The sequence below is a fragment of the Juglans microcarpa x Juglans regia genome, chromosome 7S, assembly GCF_004785595.1.
Source record: "Juglans microcarpa x Juglans regia isolate MS1-56 chromosome 7S, Jm3101_v1.0, whole genome shotgun sequence".
Classification (NCBI taxonomy): Eukaryota; Viridiplantae; Streptophyta; class Magnoliopsida; order Fagales; family Juglandaceae; genus Juglans; species Juglans microcarpa x Juglans regia.
Genome location: NC_054607.1, coordinates 3,001,029 through 3,019,484, shown reverse-complemented (window position 1 = coordinate 3,019,484; position 18,456 = coordinate 3,001,029). Strand labels below are relative to the sequence as shown.

At 36.7% G+C, this 18,456-nt stretch overlaps 3 protein-coding genes across 5 annotated transcripts; 2 read left to right on the top strand and 1 right to left on the bottom strand.

Annotated features, from left to right (window-relative positions):
* The first annotated feature begins 3,662 nt into the window (after window positions 1–3,662).
* On the top strand, window positions 3,663–6,051 carry LOC121241296 (putative pentatricopeptide repeat-containing protein At3g08820). The gene has a single exon (XM_041139003.1). The coding sequence runs from the start codon at window positions 3,773–3,775 to the stop codon at window positions 5,837–5,839; it is 2,067 nt and encodes a 688-aa protein (XP_040994937.1). The 5' UTR covers window positions 3,663–3,772; the 3' UTR covers window positions 5,840–6,051.
* Window positions 6,052–10,694: 4,643 nt separating this feature from the next.
* On the top strand, window positions 10,695–13,140 carry LOC121241044 (copper transport protein ATX1-like). The gene is made up of 3 exons (XM_041138642.1): window positions 10,695–10,900; window positions 11,623–11,698; window positions 12,720–13,140. Exons 1-3 carry the CDS (start codon window positions 10,892–10,894, stop codon window positions 12,935–12,937), a joined length of 303 nt encoding a protein of 100 aa, XP_040994576.1. The 5' UTR covers window positions 10,695–10,891; the 3' UTR covers window positions 12,938–13,140.
* A 428-nt stretch (window positions 13,141–13,568) lies between these two features.
* On the bottom strand, window positions 13,569–16,956 carry LOC121241042 (IQ domain-containing protein IQM3-like). 3 transcript variants are annotated; one of them, XM_041138640.1, is made up of 11 exons: window positions 16,556–16,956; window positions 16,352–16,466; window positions 16,187–16,252; window positions 16,002–16,090; window positions 15,677–15,764; window positions 15,219–15,365; window positions 15,022–15,114; window positions 14,517–14,618; window positions 14,179–14,248; window positions 13,760–14,096; window positions 13,569–13,657 (listed from the first exon to the last, which is right to left on the bottom strand). In XM_041138640.1, the coding sequence occupies exons 1-10, from the start codon at window positions 16,858–16,860 to the stop codon at window positions 13,783–13,785; spliced, it is 1,389 nt and encodes a 462-aa protein (XP_040994574.1). In that variant the 5' UTR covers window positions 16,861–16,956; the 3' UTR covers window positions 13,569–13,657; window positions 13,760–13,782. The 3 variants fall into 3 exon arrangements, with proteins under 3 accessions (XP_040994574.1, XP_040994573.1, XP_040994572.1); XM_041138639.1 differs by having other exon boundaries at window positions 13,569–13,594; window positions 16,556–16,955; XM_041138638.1 differs by having other exon boundaries at window positions 13,569–14,096; window positions 16,556–16,954.
* Between the last annotated feature and the right edge of the window lie 1,500 nt (window positions 16,957–18,456).

Sequence of the window (18,456 nt, the reverse complement as noted above, 5' to 3'; positions counted from 1 at the left end):
AAAAAGAAACCAATGCAGCCATCGACGCAGCCATGGATGAGATTTCTACAGCAATCAACAATATTGTTCAAGAATCAACCGAGGGTGAAACCATTTTTACGCCATCTGCCACTGTCATAGCTGCAAATGAAAATGAAGCAACAAAGCCAAAGAATTTCTTTCCAGTCTCAAGTCTGCCTTGCGACCAAAAATACCTCTCTCAGATCCAGATCGAGATTTCTAAGGGGGAAACAATCAAAGGTAACCGTGAGATTTTCAAGCCCAGTCTCAACACCGGCATTTCCAAACATAGGGATAGAGCCCGAAGAGAAGTGAATAAAGCAAGAGAAGGACCAGAGGGAAAAATGAGTTGTTATTTGGAGATTTCTCAAAGCTGGAATACAGCATTACTACGGCTCCAGCCTCAAGTTTCACACTCAGATTCTCATATTTGGGAGTTTGACCCAGGTGGTAGCAATTTCCAATGTCTCTGTTCCTCACCCTCATCTTTCTCCCATGAGCGCCAGCAACAACCTGGACCTCCTCTTTCAACACGCAGTCGAAGTGCTCTACAAGCTCAAGATCCTCGCCAGTGGCCCCAAGCTCAATTCGGACCTCGTCAGTCTCAACGCCATTCTCTACCACTCCTCCTTTCCTTCCTTCCACCTTTAGTCATTACGTGGAGGTCCTACCGGGAGCCAAATCGAGATCGGGTAGCTCTGCTCAACAACCACCAAAACAAACACCAACCTCATCCTAAAACCTTGTTCCAGACAAAACATGCTAGACCAGACCCAATATCACAAGAAACCCACAAGGCATGTCCATCAGGAGACTCAAGGTCCCTAAACCCACTGTCTGTCTGCCCTGTCGTCACTGGCGGCCGCATCTGCCTCGCCATTTGCCATGACGGCAATTTGGTTTTGTGGGGGTGGGTGGGTGACATCTTCTTCCCAACAATCCCAAATATTTGTGCTCTACCTGGCCTTTGGGGAAGGAAATGGTGCTATTGTGAAAGCCTTGAGCATCAAAGTCGTTGCCGTGGGCGAGATCTGTTAGAACCAAGGCGATGGATCTCGATTTCCTTTAACAATTCTCACTCTCCTCACAGTGCTCGTACCCTTGGTTTCCTTCATCAGCCGAGAACTCCACACCGCAGATCTAGGTAATTTTGCAACTGATTCTCGTAAACAAAAGGTGGATTGGAGGGAAAGACTAGCATTGCACCTTTTCAAATCTCCCTTCACAAAAGAGATAATGGGCAGAAAAGTGCAATCATCACGTTTGTTGGGTTTGAATTTGGTTCGACGTGTTCCCAAGAAAGGATTCCCTCTTAAAGATGATGATGAGCCACCGAAGATAAAGAAACCAAGCCAGACGCATGGGATGGCGATGGGTAAAACTAAAGGTAGTGTTCCAAATTTTATCTTGAAAAAACCAAATTTGTTCAATAGCGATGATGGTGGAGAAAGGCCGTCGAAATTGAGGATTAACCTAAATATATCCTTAAAAATGGGGAATGGGCGAGTTAAGGATACATTTAGTGATATATCTCTGTTAAGGAAGCTGGAACCAGTTAGTGCCAATAAAGTTACTGAAAACAGACGAGAGAATTATAGTAATGTGAATGCCAAGGTTGATAGTAGTGAATCGGATATAAGGAAAGAAGGAGCACATCCTGAATTTGTCGCTTTCACACTGTTAGAAATGCTTAAACCAGAGAAGGGTGGGAACACTACTGGCACTGCACACAGAAGAACAGACCTTGCACAATACACAGACGTTGCCCTAAGATATACACTAGAGCAGGAATATAAGAGTGACATTGTTGGGGAATTTGGCAATTTACTTGGTGCTATTCGAGAAAGTGTGGAGTCCTTGTTTAGAAGATATACCGAAAATGGAATGAATGAAGATGCATTAAAGGCAGTTAAGTCTGGAAGTCTAGGCATCCTATTGCAAGCTAGAGTTAAAAAAAAAAAAAAATACTAGCTCGGAAGTGGATAACAATGAAAGAGGGTCATTTGATTACCGAGGTTTGCTGGAAGGGTTTGACTTGAAAAAGTCGTTTATATCAAATTTAGCTGTAAAATACAAAGCATGGTTTTCTGTGGCAAAGGATTCTCTGAGGACATCATGGTATCATATGACTTCGACTAGGTTTTTTCTTTCATATTCCTTCATCCAATTTACAATAAGCAGAACATTTTACGGCCCCTTTGAAGAAGAATTGTGGAGTAATTTATGTTGAAACTGCTAAGTCATATCTTTTTATCTGAGGACAAGGTTGTTTGAAGGGAACGGCAATGTAACAACCCAGCTTGAAGTATTCATTTCATGTAGCCCATGGGCCTCAATTATCTTTTTATCTTACATTTGAGTCTTTAGATTATTAGTTGGACTTTAAGTTGTATTAAATAGTGGGCTTAGGCCCGTAGTCTTGACTAGTTGTAGATTGTGCTGTATTATCTTCTTATTGCTTTTAAGCTTCAGTCCATTAAGTGAGTTATATGTACTAAGCAATTTTGCTATGGAAGGAGCATCCCAACAGTAAACAAAGATTAATTTTTTTCTTTATCTTCTTTTTCTTTTGGAGGTACTGTGAAGTGAGATTATCCCTTAGCCTTTTTTGGGTGTGTTACACCCCACCAAAACTCGGACTAGGTCGGTGGCGGGTATGTAAGATTCTACATACGTTTTCACCCATTGTTGAGCAAAGCTTAGATTGGTAAGGTGGGGTATTTGCTCAATCCCAGTGTGAGCAAAAGCCTGCAATATATCAGGGTTGCCGTCAAAGAGCCTGACCCTGTTAATGGTGGTTGATTCTAAGAGGAAATGTGCAACTTGGGCTGGTGGAGGGAGATTGTTTGCCACTGTGCCATAATTTACACCGATTGTTCCTTCTACACCTGAAAACAAAACAAGAGCATGTTTAGAGACTTCAGTATCAGATACATTTTCTCATTCCAGAATCATCTATCTTTTCTGTTAATCTAATACACCAAGTTATATATATATATATATATATATATATATTATGAGTGTTACGACGAATTGGATTGGGAAGTCCAATGGCAAAAAGAAAGGGATTCATTAGCTCGTTATTTAGTCCGAATTGGTGAAATGACAGAATCCATAAAAATTATTCAACAGGATGGTTGATGCAAGGATTAGCAAGACTTTGCTGACCATACTGCAGTATTTTGTACTTTGTAATATAATCCCATTAACATATACGTCCAGCCATTTGATTAATTTTCTGATATCGAATGGCTATTTGATTAATTTTCTGAATTAAGAAAAATATTATCCACATTGTCCTGACTCCTGCACATGCCTTTTAATCTGTGTTGAACAAAAATAAGCTTCTGGAAAAATGAGAGGAACCTCGGCTAAATGGGTCTACGTTACTGGAAAAATGTAGGTGGAGAACTGAGGACGACGCCGGTGGTGGAGGAGCTGACCACGACGCAAACCCGGAAGAGCTGACCACGGCGCTGGATTTCGAACGGCGCAGAGAGAAATCAGAATGCGACTGGGCAGCGGCAAAATACTCAAAATTGCTTTATACGATTTTTGGGCAGCAGGACATTTTGGTCACTCTACCAATACTGACACGGACAAAAGACAGACAATTGGAGTACACGGGCTTGGGTATATGGACTGTAACTAGCAGCTCTCTTTGACATTGCCTCCTGTTGTCGGCCAGCACAACATGATGACCGAAGGTTGCCTGAGACTGCATTCACTCTATCGATGAGAAGAGGCGTCACCAACAGCGACAGTGAGGGTCATGGCCATCTTCGCCAACCCAACCTCTGTAGCATTTTCCAAGGTCTTGGAGATCAAGAAAACCCTCCTTCAAGGCTTCAACTCCTTCAAACACCTCAAGCACGTCCACGCCCACATTCTCCGTCTTGGCCTCGACCAGGACAACTATCTCCTCAACATGGTCTTGCGCCGCGGCTTGCATCTTGGTGAAACTCATTACACGCGGATTGTATTCGACCAAGCCAGAGAACCCAACATTTTTCTCTGGAACACGATGGTCCGGGGATTGGTTTCCAACGACTGCTTCCACGATACCATTGAATATTATTGTATGATGCGGAGAGAGGGATTCTTGCCCAACTGTTTCACTTTTCCTTTTGTTCTTAAGGCATGCGCTAGACTTTTGGATTTTCAACTGGGGGTGAAGATTCATACCCTCGTGGTGAAAGAGGGGTTCGACGACGATGTCTATGTGAAAACCAGTTTGCTCTGCTCGTATGCTAGTTGCGGCTATATGGGACACGCACGTAAGATTTTCGACGATATTCCGGAGAAGAATGTCGTCTGTTGGACAGCAATCATTAGTGGGTACATCGGTGTTGGTCAGTATGGGGAAGCTATTGACATGTTTCAGATGTTGCTGGAGATGGGCTTGCAGCCTGACAGTTTTACCATTGTTAAGGTTTTGTCCGCGTGCACTCAACTAGGGGACTTGAGAAGTGGAGCGTGGATAGATGGATACATGGCAGAGATTGGCATGGGGAGGAATGTATTTGTGGCTACTTCTTTAGTGGACATGTACGCCAAGTGTGGAGACATGGAGAAAGCGCGGTGTGTCTTTGACAGGATGAGCGAGAAGGATATAGTTACATGGAGCACCATGATTCAGAATTATGCGCTAAATGGACTCCCTAAAGAAGCTCTGGACCTTTTCTTCCAGATGCGGAGAGAAAACCTGAAACCTGATCGTTATGCAATGGTTGGAGTTCTTTCTGCTTGTGCAAGGTTAGGTGCGCTAGACTTGGGGGACTGGGCAAGTCGGCTGATGGATAGGAATGAGTTTTTAACTAACCCTGTTCTTGGTACAGCGTTGATTGATATGTATGCAAAATGTGGGAGCATGGTTCAAGGCTGGGAAGTCTTTAAAGGGATGAAGGAAAAAGACCGAGTTGTCTGGAATGCCATCATATCAGGGCTTAGTATGAATGGGCATGTCAAAGCCGCATTTGGACTATTTGCCCAAATCGAGAAAACTGGGATTCAGCCTGATGGAAACACTTTCATTGGCCTTCTCTGTGGGTGTACCCATGCAGGTCTAGTTGATGAGGGTCGTCGATATTTCAATAGCATGGACCTCGTATTTTCCGTGACACCTACAATCGAGCATTATGGATGTATGGTGGATCTTCTAGGTCGTGCAGGATTATTAGATGAAGCTCATCAATTGATAACAAGTATGCCCGTGGAGGCCAATGCTATTGTTTGGGGAGCTTTGTTAAGTGGATGCAGGCTACATCGAAACACCAAGTTGGCAGAACATGTATTGAAGAAACTCATTCAGTTAGAACCATGGAACTCAGGAAATTATGTTCTCTTATCAAATATTTATTCAGTAAGCCATAGATGGGATGAAGCAGCATTGCTGAGGTCCACCATGAATGAGAAAGGGATCCAAAAGATACCAGGGTGTAGTTGGATTGAAGTAGATGGGGTTGTTCATGAATTTCTTGTGGGAGACAAGTCTCACTACTTGTCAGAAAAGATATATGCAAAACTCAATGAATTGGCTATGGAATTGAAAGCAGCAGGCTATGTTCCAAGTACAGATTTTGTCCTGTTCGACGTTGAAGAGGAGGAGAAGGAACATTTCCTTGGTTGTCATAGTGAGAAACTGGCTATTGCATTTGGTCTAATTAGTACATCTTCAAAAGATGTGATTCGAGTGGTTAAAAACCTCCGTGTCTGCGGTGATTGCCATGAGGCCATTAAGCTGATTTCTAAATTTACAGGAAGAGAGATAATTGTTCGGGATAACAACCGATTTCATAGTTTCGTTGATGGTTCATGTTCATGCAGAGATTATTGGTGACGCATTGAGACTCGATAGGAAATTAACACCAGTTTAAGTTCTAAAGAACCTGATCTCTTTGTATTTTCTCAAGATGCAAATTGTTTGTTGCATTCTTTCTCCAAAGAGAGGGAGAAGTACTTCTCACCACATTTATATGTCAAAAGAAACCATGTAGATTATACAATTTTGAATGATTAATGACATGGCCCTGGAGTCTGTTGTTCTAAGCTGGTTGCTGGATATAATGGTGAATTCATACAAGAGACAGAGACAAAACTGGTATTCTAAGCATGATGGTATATTCATTTTGTTGTTAAACATGATGGCATATTCTTCACATGAGCGATGAGATTGTATTGCAATGGCGATATAACTGGTAAAGAGGCACACTCATACGGCTTGTGTTTGAAATTCTGATTAGTTGGAGAATCTGTATTCTGTTCTCGGTTTGATTGAATAGCTTTAGATGTTGACTGCTGGTTTTGTAGAGGTTATGAAGGTGTTGCGGGCAAAAAAGTTTGCCAAAACGAAGCAGAAGCAGGAGGTGTAATCAGTTGAGATGTCACAGACAGTATCAGAGAAGCAGACTCCAGGTTTTGAGGCAGAAGGGAAATCAGATAACCAGGTATCTGTCTGTGTTTTCTTTTTAAACATTATGTTACTGGCTACTTTGAAAATCGCTGAGATGGACTGGCTGTAATCCACAGCTTGGATTATTTGTGATTATGATGAGTACAGCTGTAAACAGAGGATTCGAGCTTTCAACTCTTCTTGCCGAAGTACCCACCAAAATAATTCATTTATTAAAAAGGATGAAGAACATGAACCATATAGGGTTATTCTTGCAATCATTTTGATATGACAGAGTGAGAGGCAGAGTGTCTGTTGATGTTGTTATCCACAATAATGCAGCGACTGAATAAGAGACGTCACCTACATAAAAGTATTCATTTTTCCAGTTGAAAAAGTGTTGTTCTCATCCATGTGTAATTATCCCTATAACCATGACAAAATTTCAGGTGATGAGACATGAAAGACAGAGTAAGAAGTTTTCTGATTCATCTTCAACCACAGCTCCAGATTTTCATACCATTTTCTAGTTGCAGAACATCATTGTGGATACTGTAATATTGGAAGTAATATTTTCTGATATATATATATATATATGGTCTTGGCTCCACTTTTTTCTTGTGAGTTCATCACAAATTATCACGGGTTTAAATACAACAGGAAGTTTTAACTTTTGGAAAATATAGAAATTATGAAGAACAATGAAATTGATAGGTTAGAGTTTGAGCATGTGTTATTTCAATCATCATATTGCATTGTTTTTCTATCTGACATGTTCTCTATTTTATTTGAGAGCTGTGTAAGATTTCAATGTATAAAATACATTTCCTTTATAAAGTCAACCACTTATTTGGCCAAAATTGAAATATATAAAAGAAAGAAACACCACCACTTGGGGCCAAAATCAAATGAATTATAATCTCAAATCTCAAATTCATTTTTTGTTCCTTTCTTTTTTCTTTAAAATAAATTGGAGTCTGGGATTTCGATCCCCGGATGTTTCACATCGTCCCCCGTACCTAAACATAATAAACAGTGAAGATAGCATCATGCCAAAAGGGAATTCATTGACTCACATACAATAGCAGTACTATTTTGGTAAGCTGTTGGTCCTACCACTTTGATTGAACAGTTGGAGATAATCGAAGAACGACGATCTAAAAATAATTAGTCGTTGCACCTATTGACCACAATTTGTTGGCCAAATACATGCCAACCAACCTTCATAATTTCATATATATGTGTGGATGTATATATATATATATATATATATATGTGTGCGCGCGCGCGCGTGTGAGTAATGTTACGTACCCACCGTTCTTTTTATTATCATTTTTTCACCATTTTATTACATCTTATTAAATTATTAGAGACTATTTGTTATGCTTAATTTATAGGTTAATTATTTAATGTCACATCATGAAATGTTGAGATGATAATGATAAAACAAATGATATACATACTATGTGTATATATATATATATACTGACCGTACAGTAAAAAATGTTCAATGTATTTGTTCCATTTCTTTCTTTCATAAGAAAAATGATGGAAATTTGAAATGTTTATGTGGAGGGGATTATACATTGCCCCTCCTCCACCCCTTTTAAGTAAAGTGCACTAAAAAATCAAGGAAAATCTCTTTTAAATTTGATTTTTTTTTTTTTTTTTTTTTTTAAGATTCGAATCTTGTTCTCTCATTTGAAAATCAGGCTTATGGGGTGTCATAGAATTGCTAGTATGTTTTAGAGCATTAGCATTAACTTCATCAAAACTTTTTTCAAAAATTGATGAAAAGTACATGTTTTACATAAATCTAAAACCTTTCTAATCATAATCTTACCTTATATTAGTTAAAATAATAATACAATATTATTCTTTTAATAATAATATTTTTATTTTTTTTCACATTTTACAATTACACTAACTATATGTTAATTAATAATAATATTTCTTCCTTCAAATATTTCAAAACTGAACATAAAAATGAAAGTGAAAAAGCGTTCGGAAGAAATGAAAATCGTGAAAAATGAAAATTGAAAAGTAAAGTAATTAGGGTAATTTACAATAAAATATTACTTTTGAAGATGAACAATATATCTTCAAATTTAAATATATACTGAAAATTACTGTAACTCATAGTTCAAGATTTTACTTTTTAAAAAAGTCGATATAGATCATTTTATCTACGTTTCTTTAAATTTTAAAGATGTATTAGCTTAGTGCTCTTAGTAATATACTAGAAGTATTTGGAGTCCGGATGACCAAACACGTGTAACAATTCCATTGAAGATCCTAAACAAGGTACTGAATTAATATTCTGCTATGCCTTATTAATCTATAAAAGAAATTCTTACCATATGTATATATATATTATCATCACTCGAGAGAGGGAGGGAGATGTTCTTGGAATGTGAGTAATATGAAAGCAAGGTTGCTATCTGTTGCAACTTGAGTACAGAAATGACACCACCCCTCTTTGTCAAAGTTGGGTAGATACAACACTAGTTAAAGATGCCTGTACTTCTCTATGGGTACTGCACTCTCTTTTTATCATGTACTACCAATAACCAAAGAAAAACACTTTGTACTTCTCAACCTATGCAAGACTATCACATAAATATTCCTGTAAAATGGAATTTGAGTTTCTCTCTAATAAATAAATTTGTCAAATTAATCAAATTATGTTATAGTTCCTTTCTACTTAAAGGAGTTGTGCAATCTAATATACTATATTTAATCACATCAGTTTGGAAACTTTATTTCTTGAGATCTTCTTCTAAATATATTTTTTTAATATTTTGATCAGATATAGATACAGTAAGCAAATCTCAATTTATTTAAAGTTAAGATTCATGTTATCCATAAATGTAGTGATATCCACATATTGCATCTATACTTCTCTGACTTGTAAAAAAAATATTTATTTCAAAAACTTAAAAGGAATGGCAACGTTGTCAAAGAGGAATTCTATACATCAGTCACTATTCACTTTCATAATTCACACCTGTAACTTTTTTTTTATAAGATATGTGTATTTTTCATAGGGTGTGGGGTGTAGAATAGTTAATAGTATCTGATGAGAAGAATTTTTCATTGTCAAACGATGCCAACTTTTTCTTATTGGGTTATAAGGTTGGTTGCAAGACATTTCACCAATGAAAGCTTGGCACCTCATTAACATTTTCAATAACTCTAGTTAACCAATCCAATTGTGACATGTTGGCTTTGAACATAATATAATCTGATTTGAGTGTGATATATGCTTGATCACTAATGACAATCTTAAATCTCTAACATTGGCTAGAATGTAAATGGTGTACGCATTTACAAAATAAAGCAAAATTCATTTCAATCATTATTAACTAAGAAAAAAAAATAACTAATACATTATATATTGACCATTAGTTGGAAAATTATCAATAATTTACTTTTACCAGAGGAGAAAAAAAATAATAATTAAGAACCACATACTATACATAAGATTACCAAAACACAATCACATGTGAATAATTAGTTATCCAAAAAATGTTAATTTTCCATTTTTTTAGACTTTACTTTTGAATTCTAGCACGAATTTATAATAAATAGTCTATATGAGATTTTCATAGGATTTAATATTGTAAGACATATTTCATATGTTTTTCTCACTTTCTAAACTCTAAAATCCTTTGCAAAGTTTTTAGAAATCTTAATTTAAAAATAAAAAAGACTATAATATCATAGAGTAGGATCTATTCGAGTCGTGTTACACCCACCAAGCATAAGATGGTTCCAATAAGGTTAAATATATTTTCTTTTCATATATTTTTTTATATCTTTAAATATTTTTAAAAAATTATAATATCATTAAAAACATTTATTTTATTAATAAATAAATAAAAATCTCGATAAAAATCCTCGAATCCAAAATGAGACCCAAGCAATAAGCATTTCCTAATTTTATATCTAAAATCTAAGCGGTAGGATGAGACAATAGAAAAGAGATGCGGTACCCAAAACTATATATTGGTATACCATTTAAAAATATATAATTTGATTTTTTATTTTCATATTTTATATTTCATATTTTATAAGGCAATGACATCCGAATCGGCAGAAAAATTTTTATTTTTCGGCAGAAATTCGTAAGATTTTATTGTCATCCGAATCTCTCAAAGACAATAAATAAATAAATAAAAATAAAAATCTAGGACGTTGAATTTCTAGTTGATTACTGAAAAAAAGGAAAAAAATAATTAAACATAAAAAGGCAAGTCTTTTTTACGTTACGTCATGGGTAATAAATCCGTTGCCACCGAACTTATCATGATTATCTTTCTTTCTTTCTTCTTTTTCCTCACCTCAACCGTTCGACTCCAACACCAGACCTCTCCTTTCTCTTCTCTATATAAATCAACCCCCGACCCCTAAGCTTTCTTGTACCGGAGAAAACCACCACAAATCTCAGTCTCTGAGTCTTTGTAGTCATTCAGCTAATTTCTTCCAAAATCTGTAGTCATGTCTCAGGTACCCAACCCAACTTCTTCTTTACATGTCAAATCTGGATTTAGTTTAATGGATTCTTCCTCTATAGCCAGGGGTTTTCTGGGCATTCTATTTTACATGTTCGGTTAGTTCGAGGTCGAAAATTCCATCTATTTTTTTTTTTTTTTCTTTGGCATGCAAGGTTTGATATGTTTTTTAAGATGAAATATGGAGCGATCTATATGCTATTGTCTTGATCGAATGAAGTTTGAATTTGATGATGTTGCTTGTGTGTGTAAATTGAGGTCCTCTGGGTTGGGCTTCTCTCTTTTTGGATGATTGATTTTGTTTTATTGACTCAACCTTGAAATAACAAAGCTTTGAGTCAGTTCCCCAGTTTGTTTTGATGGACCCAAAAAGAAAATAAAGAGGAAGGATTTAGCAAAATGTATTTGGGAATCATAAAATATAATGCAAGGAGAAAACTTGACTTAACTTTTCTTGAGTTACACTTGATTTATCATATGATATTGTATTGAAAGAGGCCAAATGTCTTCAATTTCCTTTGGGGTTCACCGCTCAGAGGATGAGGAGCTTTCCTCTCTGTAGATCTTCATTTTTTACACGCTCTAGTCTTGCATCTCTCTCTGATAACAGTCGCTTCTTGGAATTATGCTTATCTTGCTAAGCAAGAGTAAGGTTTAATGCTTTGCTATTTTCCCTCATTACTTTTGACCTGAAGTTCTGTTTTTGTTTTCGTGCAGACAGTTGTCCTCAAGGTTGGTATGTCATGTGGAGGCTGTGTTGGGGCCGTGAAAAGGGTTCTGGAAAAAATGGAAGGTTTGTGGTATCCCTTCAAATTGAACTTCAAAACTTGCCGAGGCCTTGTTTTTTGAAAATTTTCCTTTTTTTAATCTCTCAACCATCTCTTATTGATTCAGTAAGCTTTAATAAAATTCTTTTATCAATTTTATGTCTTTTGATGCATGTAAAAACTGAGTTTTTACGTCTAAGGTTTTCTCTACATGCTGGCATTTGTGTGGCTTTATGGTATTTTTCTCTGTAAAGTTTACATGTGTTTGTGGCGTGTTTTCAACATACAAGAAAAGGTTGATACAAGTTACAACCCTAGCAAATGGCAAGAAACAAGAACTCAGTAAAATTTAATACTAGCTGACGGCTAAAAGAGTACCTTTGGCCTACCAGGAACACAATTTAAAACACAAATTATTTAACTGCTCCTCTGTCCTAATCTTTGTTATTGAGATTAGGAAGTATGAAGCTTCATTGATTATCATCCTAGCTAGGTGGGTGCAGTTGTGAAGGAAAGTCCTTTTATCCAGCTGTTGATTTTGATGGTGTTTTCTGTCTTTTCTTTTCCCAAAGAAAACTATGTGATGGAGAATTTGATATAGAACTATTTTATACCAATCAAAAAAAGAATTTGATAGAGAACTATTTTATCTTTTTGCTAATATTCTGTTTACAAACCATGTATCATGAATTTTATTTTCTTTGAAATGAAATGTGCTCGCTTATGGAAATTTGTGGTGGGGATTTGGGCTTGTTGCCCATTGGTAATTCTTGTCCCACACAGATTAGGTGTGGGATTTGTGGGAGATTTATGTGATCATGGGGTCAAGATAATCCTTTTTCTTTTTTTAAAAACAATAAAGCTTGTAGAAACTGTAGTGGTTATTATTTATATATTTTGACAAGCAGTTCTATACGTGCTTGTTTAGAGTATTATTATTAACTTCTGTTCTGTACCTGAAATCATCAGGGAACTTTAGGTTCGTATTTACTTTTATGGAATTAATCTTGTATGATACATGCTGGTGTCGTTTTTTACCATCTACAGGGGTAGAATCATATGATATTGATTTGAAGGAGCAGAAAGTGACAGTGAAGGGCAGTGTGCCTCCTGAGGCAGTTCTGCAGACAGTTTCAAAAACTGGAAAGAAGACTAGCTTCTGGGAAGCAGAAGCACCAGCAGAATCTGAAGGAAAGCCTGTAGAACCGGAAGGTAAACCTGCAGAACCTGAAGGAAAGCCTGCCGAAGCTGTGGCGGCAGCTTAAGAATCACTAATTCCCTGGAAGTGTGTAGTCTATAAACCACTAATAGTTTGCTGAACTTAATATAGTATGAACGCATCTGGAATATGAAGTTTGTAGTGTACTTCAAATAATTGGATGTGAGCAACAATAATTTCTTGGGTGCTTGGCATACGATCTTCTGTTCACACAATAAGCTGACAGCTTGATTGCTGTGTTATTTCTTATCTTCTTCATTGCTATTTACCGCTTCATTTGGTTGTTTGAAAGGGAGAGATGTGCCAAATTTGGATGCTAGCTATCATTCCAACTGGTTTTTATATGGTACCTCTCCCTGCCCATTATAGTTGCGCCCATGGTTTTGGCCCTGTAACGAGTTCCAGGGCCAAAACCATGGGAAGGGGAGATAGATACATGAAATGGGGTCCAAGTTCGAGGATATTGATGGTTCATGCACCATACAGTAATCTATCAAATTTTACACTGGCTTACAATGTGACAAAATTGCATACTTTTCTGCAAATCCTTATGCATAACTCCAAGAAACCACTTTCCAGCAGGTTTTGGATGGATTGACAGAGAGAGCAATTGTTTGATTCCAGATATGTACCTGGTGCCATGTTATTATTGCACCCGGGAGAATAAGCTGGGGATATTAAATGTAAAGAGTATTTGGTCATACTGCATAAAATATACCAAAGTCATTTACATGTGTGAAAACAAGGCACCTGAACCCATGATCATCTGAGATGATGGATAATGGCATTAGATTAGATGATATCGAAAGAGGTCTTCATGTGTATAGAAAATTTGAAAATTCAAAATTGATGCTGACTTGTTAAATACCTTCTAAGAAAGAGTCAATCTGGTCACATTACCACACAGAAAGATGTGATTGAAGTGAGATTGGAGGGAAGTGTAGAGGCTGATGCTGTGTGAGGATCCCCTGATGAAAGGTTAACAAACTTAAGGGATTGTAGCCTTAGTTCCAGAGGGTAGTCTGCTACACAACCTATTCTTGGGCCTGCTCCTGTTGACCATTTCAAGGACAGTTGATGCCCTAGTTGATAAGAACATGCTTCCTTTTTTGACTTGATCCTCTGCAATATCTCTTTCTTTGGGACGCTTCTTTTGGAGCTTTGGAGATTACTGGACAAGGTTCTCTTATAACTGTTTCTTCTTTCTGTTTGAGCAAATATACATGATTCAGAGGGTCCGTTATTCTCAATCATATAAAAACCTTGGAGCGATTCAGAATTTGTTACCAAGTTCACTTCCTTCTTGAACTGATGTGCCGATATCATAGCTCTCATGATCGTCAACAGGGGAAAGAACCTGATTAAAATGGGAAAATCTCAGTGAAATGAAGAAGAAACGGTATATCAAGCAAATGTTGGTTACAAAACACAGGTAAGGGTCCAAGGGATAATTAAAGTAGTACAAAATAAGAAGTGACAAAAAAGTTCATAAAGGTCAACTTGCGATCTGCAGTATCCTAAAATCTTGAAGATATACTTCATGGTTTATAACTGCAATTTTGTGAACATGGAATTCAAATCGGTGTGGTAGATTTGTGAAATGACATGGCATATGAGTCGAGTACCTGAACTTCATCTAGGCTGATCCCATTCTCCTTGAGGAAGGCTAGGAAGCTGCCAAGGTTCTCATCAGTTGGACGGTAATGTCCACTATATGCCGACACAGACTGGAAGTGAAAAAGGACAAAATTCAGAATTCAGAGGCAAGAAACATATATAGGCTTTTCATGTTTTTAAGTATGCTTTTAAACCTATACCTCATCAAAATAAAGTTGGAAGAATTTCTTACAAACAGGTGTCCTATTATCTGCAGATGGAAGTTTCTCTTGATCCTACCAGAATTGACATCATAGATGCCAATCTTGGTGGAATAGCCGCTATAGATTTATGGTGGGACTCTTATGCATGCAATTAAAGAAGTTATAAATGAAAGATGATTCTGTGAGCTATTTCAAACTAAATCAAATCTCATGTCCCCTTCTTGTAAATATGTGTAAAAAGAGATCTACTTATAATTTCAAAAGCAAATTTGAAGGCCAAAAATTATAGATACTCTTTCAACCAGCATACCTTGAGCTTGCCATGTTCTGCCTCAAGTCTTCCGGCAGCCAAAGTGGCCCCTCCAGCAAGGAAGCTGGAATGATGAAATAATCCCTTCTTTTTCTGGATTAAGCAGTAAATAATGCATTAATCTTTTATATAATGCTTATTACATTCCAGATTAGAGAACTGTAAACAAATGGTTTGGTGCATGTGTCAGTTTTTACCTCGCCGCCATAAAGTTTTCTCGAGGTACTCATAACAAAAATCCACTTTGAACCTTGCAATCCTTGATTTGTATGAAGGAGGTTTCCAGTATGTTTATGTACCATCATCCCTTCAGCAATTATGTATTCATAGTATTCCCTCTCTTGCTTATCCATGGTGCATTTCGACAGATAGGATAAGATGAAGAAGTCAGGAAAGCTTAATTAGAGCTAGTTTAAGGGCATGGGAAGCATGGAGCTATTTTCTAGGTAGGGTTTTATTGCTTCCGGCTTGTGGAAAATTAGAGTATTGACAGAAGCAGTGCTTATATAATTTCTATCATGGTATCTAAATAAAATTCTGACAAGAGTAGATTCATCTTAATGGACATGGAAAAGGAAAATAATATTGCTGTGAATGGACTTCATTCTTTGATTGTGAGCATCCACTCTAGGTTTGATTCTGTAGAGAAACATACCGGTCCAAGGTATATAATGCATTCTTGTCGGAGCCTTGATCTTGGGCAAACTCTGAGATCAACCTCTTTGCCTCCTCCAATATCCAACCTACACAAGACATGTATAAAACTTCTGAGTGACCCCTTCCCATATTTTTGTAAATCTTTCTGACATCTCTTTTTTCTACTTTTGTGCACACTTTCATTTCTATTCATTTGCATGCACTTGAGTCAAATGCACACATTAGGGCTCATTCTGATATGGCAATTAAGGAGAAAAATCAAAGAATCAACCATGAGAAATTTTCCTGGAAAAGGAAAGAAATACTGAGAGAAATGTGCATACCAATAGAAAAATGGCTGCCGTGCATCACCTTTGCGCCACTCTTCATAGTAGAAGTTCAGATTACGACCATAACGATGTCTCGGATCAATCTGCACCACACAAAAATAGCTTTCCAACAATGCAGAATAATTGAATAGTCAGTACTAGAAAATGTAATGTTTGGCTTAATGGCATTGCAGGCTTACAGCTTCAATCCAATGTTGGAAAGCTAATTTCTGTGCCTTTGTGTCTTTACACAATCCCTTTCCAACCTGCCAAAACCATCAAATTATGACACCATTGCTAATTTCATATCATTTATCATATCATAATATGATTCTTTAGATTTAATATGGTTAAATGCAGCATGCCTTGGAAGCAATCAGGCTGATCCTACTCCACCGTGAGGCAGCTGTTTCTGCTTTGTGAAAATTGAAGAAAGAAACTGTGCTGTGATTTAGCCTTGCATAGTCTATAGCTTGCCACCTGCAAACATTCCCAAGACTTCTTAGACGAGAAAGAATTGAAATCTTGCAGAGCATATGTATAAAACATAAGGTGGCCGTGGCTTTTACCAGAGCTCTTCAGCAACCACAGCCGAGTCTGCTAGCCTGCGCCGTGTGCGATAACTCCTGTAAACCTTCTGCAACTTCACTGCAGCCGTTGACTCAAAGTTTTCTCTTCTATCCTGAGAATCCATTGACATCAACCCAGGGTGACCATTATGCAAAGAAGGTGGTGCCATAGGAGAGAAAAGACGGAAGCCAAGTGTTTGAAAGAGATTGAAATGAGCATAGCCAAGGGAAAGTCTCTTTCTAGCTTTCAGTTTTCTTGTTTTGGTTGGGTGCATGTGGTTTAGATTTAGAATTGATGGTGCCATTAATGGGTGGTTCTGCTGCAGGGACAGCTTCCTACATTTGGTTGGACGTTGCAGGAAGAAGAGCTAAGAAAGTGGTCTCCACTCATCTACCGGCTGAGTCATGTCAGCAACACACCGCACTCTTTTTAGTGCCCTCTCCCACCAGTACATGCTCACTAAGATTATATTGATATTCGATGGGGTTTGAGTCGTTTGACCTTTCTCCTACCACTTTCTTAACAGACAGTAAGATTTACTGAGATCATGTTCCATTTTAAAGGTTTTAAATAAATATCTAGCTCATCTTATAATGTATCTTAAAGGTAAGAGACACTCTGCCGTTGAGTTATATATTTATGTTGCCAAAAAATTATATTTTCATGTCGGTATGTAAAGTACATGTCGTAAAGTATTTATATAATATAATTTAATTTAAAAGATAAAATTTAAAATTTAAATTTTACAAATCAAGTCTTATCATTTAAGTGATGTGAATGATTTGCTTCACGTACCGACTTCACCCCATGAAAGAAAAATAGAAAAAGGACGGTGATTTGAAATCGAAGAAGGAAAAGCAAACAGAGAGAACAAATGGATTGACAGATAAAGATAGATCAACCACAAAAAATACACTAAAAGTATACACTTCTCTTCTTTGTTCGGTGAAGAGTAAAAGTTGCAAAGTTTTTGTTTTTTTATTTTCTTTTTTAAGGTTGTTTGCTCTGAGCTCCAATTTCGACAAAAACTTTTAGAAAAACTCTGACTCTGACTCCGAATTCCAACAATTTTGAGGCGGGTGTCGGGTGGAGTCGGAGTGGGCGAAGGTTTTGCCCACCACTACCAACTTGATAAAAGAATAACTAACATATTGCCTCCTTAAAGAAACAAAACTAGCAAAGGATAAAAAAATCTTGAAACCAAAAACATTCTTAAAGTTAAGATGAATTTTTAGTAATTTATTAATACTAGCCCCTTCTTAAAAGAAAGGTCTAAACCATGACAAAGTTTTAGGCTGGTGATTCACAAAAAATAAAATAAAAAGTCTAAGTTGGTGACTAAGACTGGTTTGGATAGACAGTTCAAATGAAAACATCTCATCTGGAGTTGTACCATACAGTAATTTTGGTTATCCAAACACAATATTTCATTTCTTAAGTTTTGAAAACATGTACTTAAATGAACAGTAAATAAACAGTATAAAATAATGAAAAACATGAACAATGTGTGAACATTGTCAAAACTTACGTAAACAGTGTATGAACAGTATATAAACAGTGAAAACTGATATGAACAGTACGTGAACAGTACATAAACAATGCACAGTGGGACCCACCCTTTATCAAATCCTAAAAAGTCAAAACTATCTCATCTCATTTTACTATTCAAACACATTTTTTTACAAATTATCTCATCTTATCTTAATTCAAAAAATATCATTACCATTCAAAATATCACATTTCATCTCATCTGAACTGTCTATCACAACTCATCCTAATATATTGAGTTGATGCAACACAGGTGGCTCCCCTACCTTTTTTTTTTTTTTTTTTTTTTTTTTTTTAAATTTATTATTTTGATTTTTTATGTTTTAAAATGTGTTATTTTTATTTTTAAGAT